This window comes from Xiphophorus couchianus, chromosome 3, assembly GCF_001444195.1.
Source record: "Xiphophorus couchianus chromosome 3, X_couchianus-1.0, whole genome shotgun sequence".
Classification (NCBI taxonomy): Eukaryota; Metazoa; Chordata; class Actinopteri; order Cyprinodontiformes; family Poeciliidae; genus Xiphophorus; species Xiphophorus couchianus.
In genome coordinates, this window is record NC_040230.1 from 3973788 (window position 1) to 3992251 (window position 18464).

At 37.2% G+C, this 18464-nt stretch overlaps 2 protein-coding genes across 3 annotated transcripts in view; both read right to left on the reverse strand.

The window, feature by feature from the left end:
- The window catches only part of bmper (BMP binding endothelial regulator), a 39609-nt gene extending 38574 nt beyond the window's left edge, over positions 1–1035 (reverse strand). Inside the window, exon 1 of the mRNA XM_028012260.1 lies at positions 204–1035. Coding sequence (XP_027868061.1) covers positions 204–312 — 109 coding nt within the window. The 5' untranslated portion in view covers positions 313–1035. The remainder of the gene's footprint in view (positions 1–203) is intronic.
- A 10578-nt stretch (positions 1036–11613) lies between these two features.
- Positions 11614–18464, reverse strand: part of bbs9 (Bardet-Biedl syndrome 9) — a 150357-nt gene continuing 143506 nt past the window's right edge. For both annotated transcript variants that reach the window (XM_028013515.1, XM_028013514.1), the window contains one exon: positions 11614–13629. In XM_028013515.1, coding sequence (XP_027869316.1) covers positions 13310–13629 — 320 coding nt within the window. In that variant the 3' untranslated portion in view covers positions 11614–13309. The remainder of the gene's footprint in view (positions 13630–18464) is intronic.

Here is an 18464-nt window from a genome sequence, read left to right on the forward strand (position 1 = left end):
GCCGAGGGATCGTACCCAGAACTTCACCGCTAAATTACCGCTGATGGGAAACACAGCGCGGCTCCATGGTTGGTGCGCTGAAGGCTGCAGGAGCGCAGAGACGCGGCAGCAGACTAAATAACAGAGGTTTGCAGGAGATTTTCTTACGCGCAGTGGGTGTTGTGATGTGTTATTATGAAGCCATTCGATCCCTTTAATCTTACCTGTAATTAGCGGAGAGGAAGAGCGGGGCGTTTGTAGAAGCCACAAAAAGCAGAGGAAAAACCTACAGGTGGACCGGGAGGAAGGGTTCGAGCAGCGGGGCGACATCATCGGTTTGCTCCAGGAAGAAAGGACCAAAAAGTTTGGATGCAAAAAATATTCCAGTAAAAAAAAATAAATAAAGATCAGAAATCCACAACAAGAGTCTGCCTTGCAACCAGCAGAGAGACTCCACAGTTTGTTAGCTTGCTCTGAAATGCGGAGCGACAATCAGACAGACGCGCGGTAATGACAGCGACATTAAAATGACAAAGACGCGCCTGCAGGCAGGAGACAGCGCGTCTGCACAGGTTCTGCAGGGGAAACTGAGTCCATTGTGAGCTTAAAGTCATTTATGAGGAAAAGAACAGTCACAAATCCAGTTCATGAGTGTCCATAGAGAAGCCGTGGAGCGCACTGAGCTTTAAAAATAGTAATTGTGGGGGGGGAAACAAATCTTAAATCTGAGGTATCAATCCAAAAATTCCGTTTTACGCACTGATGCTCGATGTTTGTCTGTTCAGGACTGCACGCAGCCTCCGTGTCTGCGCGGTGTTAAAAGCCGACCTGCTTCCACTCCTCCTCTGATATTAAAGCGGACCTCTGGTGTCGGAGCGCACCGCGGAGCCAGAAAGTCCTGCCTCCTCTGCGCAGCCCGGGACCTCCCTCCTTCCCTCTGGCTTCCAGACCTCTGCGAACCTCCGTCAGACGCAGTCTGTGGTCCGCTGCTTCAGATCTGCAGCTCCACGCCTCAGTTTGTTACTGCCGCCGAGTTTTTAATAATGACAGCGGACCCGCTTCTGTTTGCCAGCTACTGAACTTCTGCGCTAAAAAGAAAGAAAGAAAGAAAAACATATGGCTTTCAGAAATAAGCAAAGTCCCTCCTATAGATATTTAGTGTTTTGATTAATATACATTTACATATTTTGACTTCCAATATTTATTTAAAGAGCTATATACAACAGCAAAGTAAAACTTGATAGGCTAAATTGGTCAATTTTGCAAAAAAAGGGATAGTATTTCAGGATTATAGAAATATATTTTCAGAATTTTTATGTAAATTATGATTACCCTAATTATTTCCTCAGCTAGATGCCAGAATAAGAATTAGATTGTTGTAAAACTTTATTTAAAGCCAGAATCTTAGATACACTTACATTAATGTGCTCTGATAATGTCGTCATGGTTTTGTAAGTTTCTGATAGGTTCGTTTACAATTTTTCAGTTAAAAAAAGGAATCAATTCACCACTTCCTTGTGTGACATCATGGGGGAAAAAATAACAAAATAAGCCAAGATATCAGGAAGAGAAATGCAGACAAGTCAAATGTACCTTCAGATTTCTGAAAGAGCTACAGTTATTTATTCAAGAAATTTTCTGCTGCAAATCTCTTCCAGCCAGTATAATGTTCAGGAATAAAACTGTAAATCTGTCCCACAAACAAATGCAAAAGACCTTAGGAAAATGGTGGTTGGAGCTGGACATGTCATTCCACATTAAAACAATCCTGTTCTTACATGGACTGAAAGGTCGCTCACTGAAGAAGAAGTAGGTATTCCAAAAGCAACAGCGAAAGCTGGGACACAGTTTGGAAATGTGACATGAAGGAAGAGCTTCAGTGATGGGGGAAAGTCATGTGATCTAATGTTACTAAAATTAAAAATAGTCTTACTCATACTGGCATTTAGAAAATAGAAATCATTTTCATAGCTGACTTAGGACGGCAAAAGTTTGGTATAGTTTGAAGTTAGTAAGGATAAAAAAATGTGTGCTTTTGCCTATATTCTTGTAAAAATATTAACATAAAGTTTTTTTCTTCTTTTAAAACCTTTTGAACATTAGAATTATTTTTGATCAGCAACATACCTATTAAAACTCCTGAAACTCTAAAATGATTTTTGGTTTTGTTGTACCACCCCAATTTTTTTGTGGCCCCAGCTGGCCATCCTTTACAAAACTTTGTGGGGCCCCTGAAAAAGGGGCAAACCAACTTCCAACAAGCTATTTACTAAGGAAATGTATTTCTGACTTGATTTCAAATATTCATGAACAGGTTGTTGCTTTGTTCAAAGAATTTTAATTATAAGGTAAAAATAATCATATGACTTGATAATAATATGCTTTTAACCTTACCAACAACTCTCCTGTCTCATTTCATGGTTTTATCGTTCACACACTGGCTGCTGTTCCAGTTTAAAAAAGTTTGATTTACTCCCATTTGGTTTGGCCACCTGTTCTTAGACCTCCATGTGTTTTCAAAGTCGTGTTTATGCTTCTAGAGCCTTATAATTTTGAAATTTTATTTCAGCTTTGTTTAAAATGATCTAATTTGTGTTTAAAGTTTCTAAGAGTTTAAAGATAATAAGCATCTCATTAATAGTGAGAGAGAGTGGAGGAGCTAGATTTTTGTTCTAGATCTGAAATAAAGAATATATGTGGTAATTTGAAAACAAAACAGCTTTTAGAAGATTTCTGTTTTGTAGAGGTTTTGTTTTCAGTCAACATAGAATAAAATGCACTAAGCTCTAGTTGTCCTTGTGTTGTTTCAGCATTTGACATGAAAAAAATATATACATTAGCTTAATAATGGGTGTCATATGTTTCTTGAAAATGTATATGAGAAAATCAAGACCTGACCAGCCAAAGCAGATTCATGCATCTTTTTTGTGGGTAGCCACTGAAATGATTACCACCTTGTCTCAACATGTTGCACCAATTTTATTTTTTAGTTTGCATCCAACATCCTGTTTAGTTGCTCATGATTGACATCTTGTGACTATTGAATCCTGGTGTGATGAAGAAGCTTAAGTAAAGCTGCTGCTTCTCCTTTCCAGCAGCGAAGCCACCGAAGTGGTCCAAGAATCTGATCCACTCACAGAAACTGTTGCTGGGACTATCTTTCACTACTGAGCTACAGAGTGTCAGAAAGTGAAGTCAGACATTTTGCATCATTGTGTGGTAGAAGAATGAATGGACAGATGTTGCACCAATCACCCTGAATCATCCAATCTGAACTATGGACATGTTTCAATTTCAGTGGAACTGATTTAGCTAGTTTAGCCAATTGACTCCTTTTGATGCGGAGAAGCAGAGGCTTTACTTTGGTTTCCCTCCAGATGACGGAGCTCCTCACCCTTTCTCACCGGCCGAGTCCAGCCATCCTGTGGAAGAAGCTCATTTTACCCACCTCTAGCCATCAGTTTAGTAATTTATTAATGGAGATTTTAGATTTCAAGAAACCGAAGTCTCATTTTTAGCCTAATTGACACATTTAATCTTTTTTATTCAATCACAGATTGTTAAACATACTATTTTTTTTTCTAACTAAACAGTGTTTTTAGTATTACTGATCTACAACATAAACTAGGGCTGTGGTAGATAGACGAGCAGGAGTAAATCTTTACCAGAAACTCAGAAGGTTTGAGATTAGTCTCAGAAATTTTCAAGAAAATGCTTGAAATTTCTGAGTTTCAAAAGTCAAACATGTTTGGCTATTGAAAATCCAAGTTTCAGAATTTTGTTCTTGCGAATTTTTTAACAGTCGGAGCTCAGACATTTCCTCTTTTTTTTCTAGAAAATGTCTTCGTTTAATCTTGTTTTGTGGAAATTTACTCCCCATTTCTCCCTATGGTCGGGCTGATCCGAGCTCTGTCCCCCCAAGGAAATAATTGATTCCAATGTTTCATTATTTTTCTTTGCTAAAACAGTGATTTTAACAATTGGTTGAATAACTTTTAACAAAACTTCTGCTTGTTTCAATCATCTTAGCTGCTTTTCTTCCTTAGATACAAATACACTTTCTGAAACCGAGTTGCATCTTTGCTATGCAATAAAAATGCATATTATTCTCTGTGGTTGTTTAAGGAATGAGAAGCTCCTATTGCTAATACTATTTTTGGCAAAATTCAGTATAATATTGTTATGAAACTGATCTTTCTCAGTGGTCATGTCGCAGCACAATATGAGACATGCAATGTTATCAAGGCAAAAACATGGCATTGAGAGGAGACAGAGGGACAGTGATTGGTTGACAAAGCAAGAGGCTTCTCCAAACTCAACATGCTGTTTCATAATGCAAATCTAAGCACCGTGTTCTTATAAATCAGCAGGCTGGAGACAACATTTAAGTAGTTTCTGACAGACAAGGCAGGCTGCCTGACTCTGCCGCTGTGTTTGTGTGCGTCTGGCCTCTTTAAAGTGAAGCCCATCAGAAGCTCAGACGGGGAGAAAAAGCGAATCTTCAAAGAAATAATTAGGACCCACCCAGCAGCTTTTAACTGAGTGTCAGATGCTGCGCGCTGGAAGCACCACAGGGCTGGCTGAGGTGTGAGTGTGTGAAGAAGAGACGGCTACAGGGAGGCTCAAAGGAAACTGGCTCTGTGATGTAGAGAGAAGAAAATGAAAGCTTATGTTTTAAGAAGAAAGAGACAATGTGGAGAAAGAAAACATAAGAAAGGCACCATGCCTTATGGCAAATGGGTAAGGTTTGGTTATAGGAATATTAACCACTAGATGGCAACAGAGAAAGGTTGGGGGATTTGACCTGATCTGACCACAAGCTATGTAGCAAGAAAACTTTCTCACATGGTCACATAAACGTGGAAGGATGAAAGAAGAGAGACACTAAATCCATGCCTGTGGATTCTAGGGTCAGTGACATAAATGTGTAAATATGTGTGGCAGAAAAACACTTGTCTCTTGACAGAAAGTCAAACAGTTATCTGGTTGGAAGGGAGATTTCACAATTATTTAAAAGATGACTAAACTTTCCGGGACAAATCATCCAAAAAGAGAAGAAAAACCATAATATAAAATAGAGTTCCACATTTTTTTTAACTTCCATTTGGTCCCAACTGCTTTTAAAACAACCCAAGTGCTTAAAAAAACATTTTTAGTAATACATCAAGGTTTTTTTGTGTCTGGAAAATGAGCCGTTTCAAAAACCTTTCGATTGTTAAGCCACATTTGACGAGCACTGCGAGATTACCTAGCAACCCCAGCTGAACTCAGCTGGTTTTACCACTGCAGGCGCTGTACAGTGGCTGCTGTATAATGGGAAAGACAAGTGTTTTGTTGTTGACTTACTGTATCATTCAGCAACCACTTTCTGCATTCTTCTGCTTTTCAAAAATGTACAGTTGTATAACTGCATTTCTGTTTGCAACCATTTTCACACGCGAGTATAAATGCTGAGTTGAGCCATTAATAGCGTTTACTAGCTAGAGTAAAAGTGACAAGAGACCCTAAAACAGCTCATTTTGAAAAGAGCTCAAAATAAGCAGAAGTGAGTAGACTCAAATCTCATGATCTAAGAATGATTTTGTGCAAAATATCTGATAAACATGTTCTGTAGCCCATAGACATTTCCTAACCTGTTCAAGGAAGCACATTTAAAGAAAACTACATTTGAGAAGTGGAGATTTTAAGACTATGGATTAGTAGGGAATGTTCCTTTTTGGGTTGTCTTAACCATGTGGGAATTACCTGAGGTCATGACACTTTGTAATGTTTCTACTGCCTGCAGACGGGAGCCGGAGCTCCCAGCAGCTCTGAGGTTAAAGCCCCCTGCAGCCGGTAGGACGCTGTAGGGGGGAGAAGTTGGACTGGCTCTTTAAGCATTGGAACCTGAGTTTAAATTGAATTTCTAGTCATGGATTCTGGCATCAGAAAAGTCCACAGTGTAAGGGAAGCACTTTCCCACAAAGAGTGAACATAAAGCTCAGAGTTGACTCATCCAACACAAACGTGGCTTCTACATTTTAAATAAAAGCTGCATGTGAACTCACAGTATGCAGACAGCTGCCACTGGGGCATCATTTGTCATTTTATATTAGAGAAAAGAATAAATGGAAGGCTCTTAAATAAGATTTAAACAAAAACACAAAATGTTGCTTTAAAATTAGTTTCTTTAGGTAGAGATGGGAAGTATGACTGTGAAAGGATGACATGAATCATTTAAAAACAAATATTTACCAGAGAACAATAAAAATGCACAAAAAGACCTAAAAATAAAAAGACATAAAAATTTGCTATAAAGCAGCAACTCTCTGTGCTGTACATTCATATTTAATAGACATGCACCTTCCAGGCTATTAAATATGTAACTGCATAAATCTATTTAACACAGAAAGAAATGTTTTTGTGTTTGATCAGCTGACTGCATGTTGCTATTTCTATGGAAATTCTGCAAACGCGTCAAAAATGTATTTGTAGCTTTTTCATGTATTATATTAATGCTTTTGGTCAGTTTCCATATTGTAAACTAACTCCACTTCAGGACAAATGTTAGTTATCTCATTTAGTTGAGTAACATGTCTGAGTGAACATCCTCAGTCAGACAGAGTTGGGTGGAGCTAAGCAATAAAAACAAATTGCGTCATTTAACTGTTCACAGTTTACATCCCTGTAAGTGAGAAAACTGCAGATATTCAAGATGTTTATGGAGCTTTTTATGAATGACCTCTTATTTTCACAACACACAACACCACCCTGGAAACTGCATATAAAGTGTAAATGAGCTTCGCAGAAGCTTTGATGCTTTGAGTATGTAACTGTGCTGATTTTCTGCTTCTATCAGAGGGCATGTCAAGATGTTTTTAAACGAATGTAGAACCTGTGGGATCTATCATACTGCGGGCTTTACAAGGTTTTTGCAGGAGCACGGCCCCAGACTTAATCTTTTGGCCCGTCTCCCTGCAGTCAGACAGAAGCCACGTATTTGCAGGAAAGGACGGTTCACAGGAAGGAAGCCAGGAATGCTTTTCTTTCAGGTTTCATGGGCCCAGAGGTCATGAAAGTCATACAGCACATAACTGACTTTTTAAAACCTCAGCTCAAGTAAGAAAAAGAAAAACAGTTAAATTGGTGCAGAGGAGAAGGGAGAGGGGATTTCCCTCTGTGATTTTGAGAAAGCTCAGTTTTCAGATCGTTACCTCCAGCTCTGGACTGAGACTGGAAAGTGGGCAAAGGGTCTCACAAGCAATGTCCTCCTTACATTGAATGAACATGGAAAACACATTCAGACTATTGATTCATTCAGGGCCATAATAATAATTTAATAACTAGTGAATTGATAAGCTGAAAAACTACTTCAGATGATAACCTCAGTGTTGCAAGTCTCTCAGGAATCTAACCATAAAGCAATAAAAAAGAATTGAGTCGACAACATATAAAATATCGAATAAATCGACCTGGAAAAGCACACCCTTACCTCAGGCTGTATATAAGGCAGCAACAGAGTGAACTGTGAACTTCAGCTTCCTTTAACGCCTTCACAGCTGCATCCAATCAGGCAATTAACATGCTCAAGTCGAAGAACCACCCAAACATTTATACTGTCCCTGACAGGGCCAGCAGTGATTCACAACAGTTGGAAGGTCAGAAAGTAATGTAGGAAGAAATTTATCTTCACATATGATAAAACCTTATGGACAGTTTGTCCTACCTTATGGAACAGGAAGTCAGGATAAATAAAGAAGCAGTAGCAGGAACATCCACCCAGTCGGTTTGAACCAGTCCGATCTAAAGACCGCGCTTCATCTGACAATGTATTCTTTTATAGTTTTTTTATTGACCGGCTCTGTATTTGAAATTTATGTCCAGAGATAATCTGCATTCATACTTCCCACAGTTAAAGTATGAGACTTCAGTTTTTATAGCTTTGAAAGTGATAAGGAGAGACACACAAAGCAATAAGATGTTGCAACAAAACCTAGAGAAAAGTGGAACAAAACACTTCGTAAAAAGAGAGAGAGAAAGGAAGAGAGGACGGATGGTTGCATGGATGTATGGATGGATGGACAGATGGACATATGGACTGAGGACAGAATTAATTTTTAAAGAATGTGGTAGGGAATAAAGACTGAAAATGAAAATATTCCATTTTGATGATATTTTTGAAAAATAAGTTGCAGTTCCAAATCTTCTCAAGGTGCAAAGGAAAAAACTTACATATTTCTATAAAATCCATCAATAAGAAGGGCGATGAACAGCAGATGTCATACAAGTCTTTTCAAAAAGAACAGATAACCTTAAAAAGAAAGCAATAAAGTGTATTTATGTAAATATGAATTGATCCTTGAGCATAGATTAAATTAAATCATGGACAAAATGTGTCTCACTCCATTCTACAGAAGTTGCCTTCTAAATGTCCTAATTTGGTAAATCTAACTTGATAAATACTTAGATATAAGGGATTCTAGGGTAAATACCTAAACCAATATTTAATAGATCATCCTAATCAAATGAAACATTAGGTAGGAATGATAACATCATAGGCAAAAAAATATATTGCAGAAAGACAAAAATGTTGATGCTGTTTAATGAAATAAAATCATAACTTTGTAATGCTACTGAGAAAACTAGGTAATTTTCTTGAAACATGGGATCAGCATCATTCAAACAAACAAAAAAGGAAGACGTATCTATTCATCTTTTAAAATTTAAAACTCCTGAACCTGCATCAAATCTGGAGTAAGAGAAGTACAGTGCCACAATTATCTAATCCATCATGTTTACACCTTAAACCCGGTGAGACGAGCATAAGCTGTGAAATAAAACCCAGAGAATGACATGTGCGCCTCTAAATCCAGCCGCTGCTTATCCAGACCGCTGCTGAGGATCTGCAGCTTTCTGATTGCTAACAACTTGTTTGATGTTCTCGTAACAGCTGGGTGTGTGCAGCCTGGTCTGCAAGTTGTGGTGATTTACTGGACACAAGTGTGAAACCAGGGAGAAGTTGGTAAATCTAAAAGACAAATATTCAAAACAGACATCAAAGACAAAACAAGAGCAAGAAATTGAAGCAAATAAAAATCATAAAGAAGTAAATTGAGTGAAAAAATAAACCCTGAATGTTTAATCTCTTAAGCTACTTCAATATTTTTGCAGCAAACAAGACTTCACTGAGAATATCCTTAATCAGTGGGCAGAGCAAAAAAAGTTGGTTTTAGAAAAAAAGATTTTGTAACATTTCCCAGGAAGGAGCCATGATGTCCTCTTACCCAGCGATACACTCCAGCCCTGTTTAGCCCACTTCAATTGAACTTTTGTTTGTTTGACTAGAAAGTCCAGTCCTTTTGACGAGGTGTGAATACGTAATTGAACTCTGATGCAAACCAAAAAGCGAACTCCTACAAACCCCGGTGTCGGTTTGGTTGAAGCGAATTCTGGTGCGGTTTGAATGCATATGAATGCCAAGAGAACTGGAGACTGCTCTAAAAGGAGGAAGTGGACAACAGCACAGGGCATTCCGGGAAAATACAACCAAAACAAACATGTGAGTCTATCGCTAGTGGGAGAAATGGCTAGTGGTTTTGTTCCAAAGACATAAAAGAAATCCTACAACTAATTAAACCTGATTCAACTCCATTTTTGTGTACATTTTGTGATGAAGGAAGATGTGCTCAGTGTCTTCTTCACTGAGCACATTTTCACAGAGGTTTTTGTGACGTTTCCTTCAGTAGTTTTTAGGGCAGTGCTACCACAGACGAGGGTGGGACAGGCTGCTGATTTGGGTTTGGTTTGTTTGATGCAGAATAGTGTGAAAGTGAACCACACCAGCAACTGAACCAAGTTTACCAGACAATCAGTTGTGAAAACACCCGAGATCTATGTCCAGCTTCCCTTCAGCAGACGCTCATTTCATCCACCTGTGTCTCATTTTTTTGGTCTTGACACTTATTTCATGAACGTACAAGAGTTAGTTTTTTGGTTCTTAATGCAATTGAACCAAAACAATAGAAAGTTGGCTTTTTTATTAAGCTAGATTTCAGAGGCAAACCAGATGTTTTTGAATAATCTTAAGCTTGAATAACTTTCAGCTTGACTGAAAGGTATTCAGTTCAGCTGTTGGACTAAGATTTGCGAAAAACTGCTTGAAGGATGAAAGATTTGTATGGATTTGTCTTACTAGACAGACCTTTAAAAAAGTTCCACATCCAAGAATAACTTTCTGTCAGTGAAGAAAGATCTAAACAGAGCTGAAATATGTATATAAAAAAAACCCAAAACAAAGATGGCAGATTTGTGAAGGTTGATGGATGGAGTGGTGCAGAAAGAAAGGAAGCAAATGTATAAAGTTAACAAAGACGATGAAAGAAGATAACAGAAGTCATCAGAAAGCAATTTTTAAGGTCGCGGAGAGGAAATGAAAATCTAAAGTTTAAAAAACTGTCAAAACAAGAAGTGGACTGGGAATGAAAGATGAAAAGAAGGCAGAAAATCCAAAAGGAACAAAAAGACAAGAAAAAACAACAGAACTTCAGGGTATGAGATGGATGTAAATGGAAGAAATTTAGCAGCGTTAAAAACAGTGAAGAAAGGGTTTGTTTGATAGTGAGATAATATGGGGTGAGACTGGAATAAAAACATTTACCAAAAAAGAGAAAGAAAAACAAAAATTAGGGGAGTGTAACTTCATCTGCAGGGCTCTTCAACGTGCACCCACTGCTGGCGGCTGCCAAATTAAACACAAATGACTGTTTTAGCATCCTTACCCGACCTGTAGCTGATCCTGCTTTTATAGTCAAAAAGAAAAAAAGTGACATTAAAAATCTGCAGACAGCCGTGTTCATCAGGTTGATGGCTAAAAATATTCTCAGGAGTGCTGCTTGAATAAAAAGTTCCCGCTGCCCATGAGAGAAGATGGAAAACTGGGGAATCAAACTTTTCCTTCAGTAAAAAGGTCAGATCCAAAATTAACTTTTGACGTAAATTTAAATGCTAAACTTTTCTTTAATGAATCATGAAACATGGCACAAGATGAGGTTGAAGGCTAAAAAGATAACTATCATTTGTCAAGTTAATAAAGTAACTCGTCTTGTTTCGCCAGCATACAAAATAAAAAATTTCACTATTGTTCTTTACTATGTGTTCAGTCGTATACAGTAACACCAAATATTGTAGCAGGCATAAAAAAGCAGATAATCATCCTCAGACTTCAACAGATCCCTATATATCTATCAGCTCATAATCAAAAATATTCAGACCACAATGTGTCTAATTATTATGAGATTGATTAACTGTTATCCCATTACAAGTGCTTATAATGGGATATAAAAAGTTATATCCCATTTTCATTCAAAGCGAACTGCTCCACATTTAAGCATTTGGAACAATTCATACAAAAATATACTTACAGCTCTTGGACCAATGCAGTAGGAGGCAAAGGGGAAATGACTGCTCAGAGTTAATATATATATTTAAGATGTACTTCAATGTGGATGACGTTTTAACTGGCAAAAGATGAAAACTTAGCACATTCAATGAAAGTAATTTACTCCCCATCAACAGAACAAAAGGAGGAATATTGCACAATCACAACCACAATTAGAGGGCAGTAATTGCCTAAAGTAAGACACTTTTAATACTAAATAATCATAAATAAGTTGACTTTATTCTCATGTTTGGGTATTTTAACTACAGGCTTCACAGTTACCAAAGTTTTTACAGAAATGTCTTCTGGGATAAACAATGGCTATAAAAGCAGACTCCAAGGAGGAGCCTGATGGATGTGAACCAAAACCTGCTCTACATTTTAAACATTTCAACATATGATATGAAACTTATAGTGCATGGTATCCAGTGGATACTTTTACAAAATCACCAAGATTTCTAACAGTCTTTCTTGGCAAAGATGAGATGACGCTATTTCAACTTTTACACTTAAACATGTTTGAAATAATCAAATATCTAATTTTATTTATTTATTTTTTTAATGGAGGGAAACTATATTCAAACTAGAGGGCATAGGGTTTTTGCTCAGACAACAGAGGCTGAGACCAACATTTCAAACAGCCATCTGTTTCACAATACAAGCTAAAAATAAAAATAAGTGTCCCGGACAAGAAAACAGCCTACATTGGACCCACAGACAAGTTTAATGTGGACTTACAGAGTAACGCAGAGCTGCTGGCACAGCAACTATGGCAGGAGTCTACAAACGTTAATTCTGGCAGAAATGGACCTAAAATTCTTAAAGTCTATTGTCTGTTAATGACAAAAAATGTACAAATGTGCACGTGAGCATGTATCAAAATGGGGAAAAAAAAGTAGCTTTTCTAAAACTTGCATCCAAGGATGTGCGGACATGAAGACATAATTAGAAAGTGTCTTCATTTTATACTAATAATGTGAAAATCATTACCAAAAAGAGTAGATACAATTGTCTTTTGTGAAAGATGTTTCTTAAATGTAGTGTTTGAATCCTTTAAGGAAACTTTCAAGCTATGCCTGTCTAGTTGGCTCTGAAATGAAATATCAGAAAAAGTGTTTATGTTTTGTTGTACAAATCTGAGTTTTTTTTACAACACAGCAATTTTTGCTTCTAAAAAAATGTCTAGTTTTCTCGTTTCACTCCTATTACGCTTATTTATTTTCTTTAAACTGACATTAACGAAGCTGCTTAAATCACAGATGAGCAAAGGTTGGAACTCCAATTGGACAAGTACGTGTCCATACGCCACCACGCATCCGTCTTGAGTGAACCAAACTTTAAAAAGCGGTGAAGGTCAGATGGGGGTGGCTGCAGCAGCGGCGGCTGTGGGATGTAGCCTTGATTTACCCAGAAGCAGCAGGGCGGCCGGACGAGCCAGGCGATTTTTATTTCTGGTGGAAAGGCGGCGAGGGCTCCGGTGAACCCTCAAAGTGTGTGTGGGTGTGAGCTGGTTTGGGGCCCTTGCTGAAATTAGTGCTGCGGGTTCAAATGCTGCTGAGGCAAGACAAAGACAACGAAGAGCAGGAGGAGGAGTTTGCGTTCATCCTCACTCCTCGTCGACTCCAAGTTCACCACAGTTGGAAAACACACTCTCTGAATGGCTATATGTTGTGGATTCAGCAGAAGAGCAGCGGATCAGCGCGGTTGTGTAAAAACATCTGGGAGGAAATGGTTTTGCCACTGAGAAATGTAACCCTAACAGAATATTTACAACTAAATACATATGTAAACTGTATAAATGGACATATTTCTGTTACATTGCCCTGTTTATGTTGACATGTAAACAGTATAAGTGTGGAAGATGAACTTTATATTTTTAAATGCATATAAAGATTACATATTGCATTGCTTCCATCAGCCCTCTCTGGCTTCCGGGTCTTTCTTCTTCTCTTTTACTTTTAAAGAGGACTTCCTGGACACTTTTTTGTCCCCAGACTCCTTTCCTTCTTTCTCCTTCTTCTCTTTTTTTTCCTTGGAAGAAGATGACTCTTTCTTCTTTGTATCATCCTTGGGCTCTTTGGGCTCCTTGCTGGAATCCTTCTTTGACTCTTTCTTGTCTTTTGATGGCTCCTTTTTCTCCCTTTTCACCTCCTTGAGGGTCTCCTCTGGAACTCCTGCTTCCTCTTTCACATCTGCCTCAGATGGCTCTCTGGAAACTTCTTTCTTCTCTTTTTCTAAATCAGGAAAAACGAGACATACAAAAAACGCAGTTATTTTTTTGATTACGAGGAAAATAAAGGTTTAGCTTGAAAAGGAAGGAGGGAAATTAGACTGCAAAAGCACTAAATCCTAAGTATTTTTAGTCTAGTTTCTGAAATAACATCAAACTTACAAGTAACTTTTCAGCAAGATGTAGGAGCTTGTTTTAAGTCAATAATTGGTTAATGTTGATGGAGAACTACTAGTTCCATTGGCAAATTATTTCACCTACAACATGGGAAATTGGTCTTGTAACATGGCAAATGTTTTTGAGAGATATGAAAAATTCTGTGTGTCAAGGAGCATTTCTGGGCAGAGAATTGAATGATGCAACAAAGAAGAGATTTGGCTCTGTTGTTATTTAATTGCCCTAGAATGAGGATTAGTTCATGTTTGAAACAGACTGATGTAAACACACTTTTAATGTGAGAACAAATTGAGTGACAACAGCACCTGCTGCATGACAAAGAAACTCCTCTTAATCTAACTTCCCCCATCCTTTGTAAAGACACACACATGAATACACACAGTCTTCAGCTCCGCCTCCTCCAGCTTGAACTGGCACTCTGATAAGATGATAACAGGACTGTTGTCTACCAACAATGAAACACACTCCTTATCTCCATGAGAACAGAGAGGGTTTAGAGACCGCAGACGACAGCCTGGTATCTCGCTGTGAGTGGAGACTGCATTTCAACAACCGCCTCTAAAGGTATCTGAATGTGTCTGTGTGTGGGGAAGGATCTTTCCTCGGATGTACGTGATGGAGACAACAGGCTGTCCTCTCAATCTGCTCACAGACTCCAGAAAGAAGCTAATCAGATGGCCCATCGTCTACGGCTTTACAGACAGACTCGAGTGCCGTGTGGCAGGAGAGTGCCGTAAACACAGACTACAGTGAAAACAGCAGAGTTGGCTAGTAATGAGTTACGTTTACTCAGTTACATTCACTTTTAGGACTACTTTTACTTGTGCTGCACTTTGTACTATGCACTTTTACTTCAGTAATTTTACTATGAAGTATCACTACTCTTCAGTAACATTTGTGGATAATTTACACTGCAAAAACACAAAATCTTAACAAGTATTTTTGTCCAGTTTCTAGTGCAAATATCTTAGTACATTTGAAATAAGCCTAGACCTACTTATTTAAAAGTAACTTTTCAGCAAGACATGTGGAAGTTTGTTTTAAGCCAACAATTCTTGAAGATAGATTAAAAAAAGAAAAAAAATCATACTAGCTCCCCTGGTCTTCTTAATGAAAAAAAAAATCCACCAGTGGAGCTAATGTGGTTTTTAAATCTACATTCATAAATTATTTTCTTAAAAATAAGGGTCTATATATATTGCTAAAAAGATACTTTTGAATTAGTTTTGCCTTATTCCAAGTGTACTGAGTTATTTGTACTGCAACCTAAACAAAAATATGTGGTAATATTTTACTTTTTTGCAGTGTGTCCACTGTGAGTAACTTCACTGAATGAAGATCTTGTTTTAACCAAAAATTCACCAGACACACACCTGCAGATTTTGTTAAAGTTTCATATGTTTTGCATTCAAAGAATTTGATTTGCAAAAATGATTCTTTTGTCTGTTTTTGTTATTTTGTAATTATTTATATGATTATCATTTTGGTCCTTAAAATACAAACATTTTCACTGAACTTTATACTTTGCTCTGTATTATGATGTCATTTTTAAATATTAAATGACAGATGTTTTGATCAGCTACTCAGCACTTGAGTAGCCTTTTTACCAAATACGTTTTTATTCTTACTTAAGTAATTTCTTAAATGGCTACTTTTAACCCTTACATGTCAACACTTTTTGAATTCTCTACCCACCGCTGCTGAACATTCATTCTATCCTTAAAACAATTTAAATTTGAAGAATCTAAAGCTGATTTCATTTCTAATTCTGCTCATATAAGAAGAAAAATGAAAGATGATAAAATCAGTCTGCAACAACAAAATGTACCGACTCATAGTGTAACAGCTTAATTGCGACGGCTCATTAAACCGCCTGTGTTTTACCGCCGAAAGCCACTTGTCTCCCCACCCGACCATAAAACCACAAAACTTCAAACACAAGAGAGGCATACATTTATAGACAAGAAAACACACGTTTATATGCAAATTTACACTTAATCCACTAAATTAAGCTATAATTGAAACTTTTAAAGAATACAATAATAGCAACATGCAAATTATTATACCGCTCCCTTTTTTCTCAGAACTTTTACAATCAGACTAAAAGACACACTGGATGTGGGTGTCTCTGTCAGGATAGTGAAGATGTAAAGAAACAAATTGTCATGGTGAAAGTGTCTGCAAACACTCCTGTTGTTTTTTTACAAGCTCTGCCAACCCCCCTCCCCCAATTAAATAAGTATTTTATGTGAATCAAGAGCATTTCATCAGTGGCTCTGAGTGGGTTAATCCCATAGCGACAGGCTAATCCAGACTTGATGCTAACTGTCTGGTTACAACTTCACACAAAATCCCTCCGAAGACACATCACTCCTGAGCAGCTGAGGCAACAAACACCATGAGTCTGTGTGAGTTCATATCGAGTCCACACTGACTCGAAACAATACCAATGAGAAACATTTGAAGCAGACCCAATACGTTCCTAGAGGTTAAATGTTTTAATGTCTCTTCTGCTTTGATAGGAAGTTACTACGTGCTGGTCCTCTGCTCTCCTAGCTCTCCTAAAAAAAGATCTATATAAAACGGTCAAACCAAAATAAACGGTTAAATCGAACTAATCTGAACTCAGACTAGCTCCTTAATAATGACCAGGTCACCTACTGGGCCCATTGGAAAAGACAGATTTAGTGCTGAAATTCTTCTTACCTACAAAATAAGAGAAAGATGTAGCTTAGATTTTTTTCTTTCCTTTTCTTTTTTTAAATATTCAGTTGATTAAATAAAATGTGTATGTTTTTCTAAAATATGTATTTTTACATGTTTTATCTTTGTTTTGTTCTGTGAAATGATTAGTAGATGGGTGCTTGTTTGCGCTTAACCTTTTATACAACATCAACCACTAAAAAGGTATAAATATCTAACTCAACTATTTATATGATCCAACTATTTACATGAACAATAAACAATAAACTATTTTTTGTTTATTGTTTTTGCCTTTTATACATGGGTCTAGAGTAATTCAAATCCCTGGCAAATTTAGAATTAGAACTGTTTTTACTTAACCAAAAGGTTTGTATGGTACAGAGAAGGATACTGATATCTCTCACAAGACAACAAAATGTCAAAGGATGATAAGTTTTGAATAAAACCAACATGCATCAGTGTTTATTTAGTTTATACCACTCTAATACCACTGGTGGTATTAAAGCAATGTTTTAGTCTAGTTTTCACTGATATTTAGATTTATATTTGCTGATAAGTTTGGTTGGAAGGCCTCCTTACGGTAACCCTAATTGTAGGACAGCTCCCTTCACTGATTCTCTACAGATTTAGATTGGCATCCCCAAAACTGAAGAAATATGTTAGTCAAATTAAAGTATTCATTTTAGACCTATAGTAAATTTTCCAGAAGGATGAATAGTTAAAGCGGAACTGTAAGCACTTCTGTGTGATGTTGAAATGAGCCATCAACAGGAATCAAAATGGTTATAATTAGGTGTTATTTCTGTTGCACTCCACTTCACACTTACTCACCAAAATGGTTCTGTGTGTATCTTCCTTGTTGGCTCAGAGGCATCGCAGTAACACGTCAACACCAACACTTTATGTCTCCTCTGGCTTTACACAGGTTAAATCAAACAAGCAAAAAAGTTTCTAAGATGCAACTTTAAGAAATTAAACTTTAGACTATTTAATTTATTGCTTTTTACATTTACGCTAATAAAAAAAAACAACAGTAAAAGACTAGAATAGTGCATGCTTTTCAAAAATATTACAGTGCTTATTTGTTTTGGTGGGTATGAAAGATAAAAGTGACATAAAAGTCATATCAGATTAGAGGAATACAGCTGTTTAATTTAATATCTTAATTTAACAGTTGAACATTCAGCCTGAGCCTAACTGATGCGTTTAATGGGCTATGAACTGATTAACAGCAGCCTGGTTATGTATCCACAGATGCTGAGAGATTGATCTGATCGTTCTTTGGCGTTTCATTGGTTTACAGATGTCAGCCAGGCAGTGAGGTTCAATTTAATCTAATCATTATGATGGCTTACTGTGTTCTGTTGTTTGATGGCTTTGTTTCACAAAGGTCATATGTGTAATATTGGTTTAATACAATTTTTAATATCTGAGGTCAAAAGTTCATCAGAAGGTTTCAGTGCAAAGATACAAAAATAAACATTGCAGAACATTTTGTTTTTGTATTATATTGTCCAATAAAGGATTAAACAAATGAAAGTATGATCTGAATATCAAACTTGACTTTCAATATAAACTTCCAGGTAATCTAAAAATAATCCTGATAGTGAAAGTGGGATTAAATTTATCTTTTGGAGTCAACAGTTTCATCTAAAACTATCCATTCAGGTTAACGTTGATGATAAATCTGTGGCTTTGGAGGAACTCTGCACTGATGGGAGGTCAATAATCATCATTGTAGGCAGGGGTCAACCCCTCATTGGCTGTGTGTCAAAAGGTCAATGGCCCTCACCTCTTTGGCTTGTTATTTCAGCACAAATACAAATGTGAACTAACAAAACTCAAGTTAGATGTTCTCTTTTGCTTTAAAGAACAATAAACAGTCAAATGACAGCTAATCTGCTTCACAAAAATGATCAATATCTTTCTGAGATAAATGTTTTACTTTATATGTCTGTA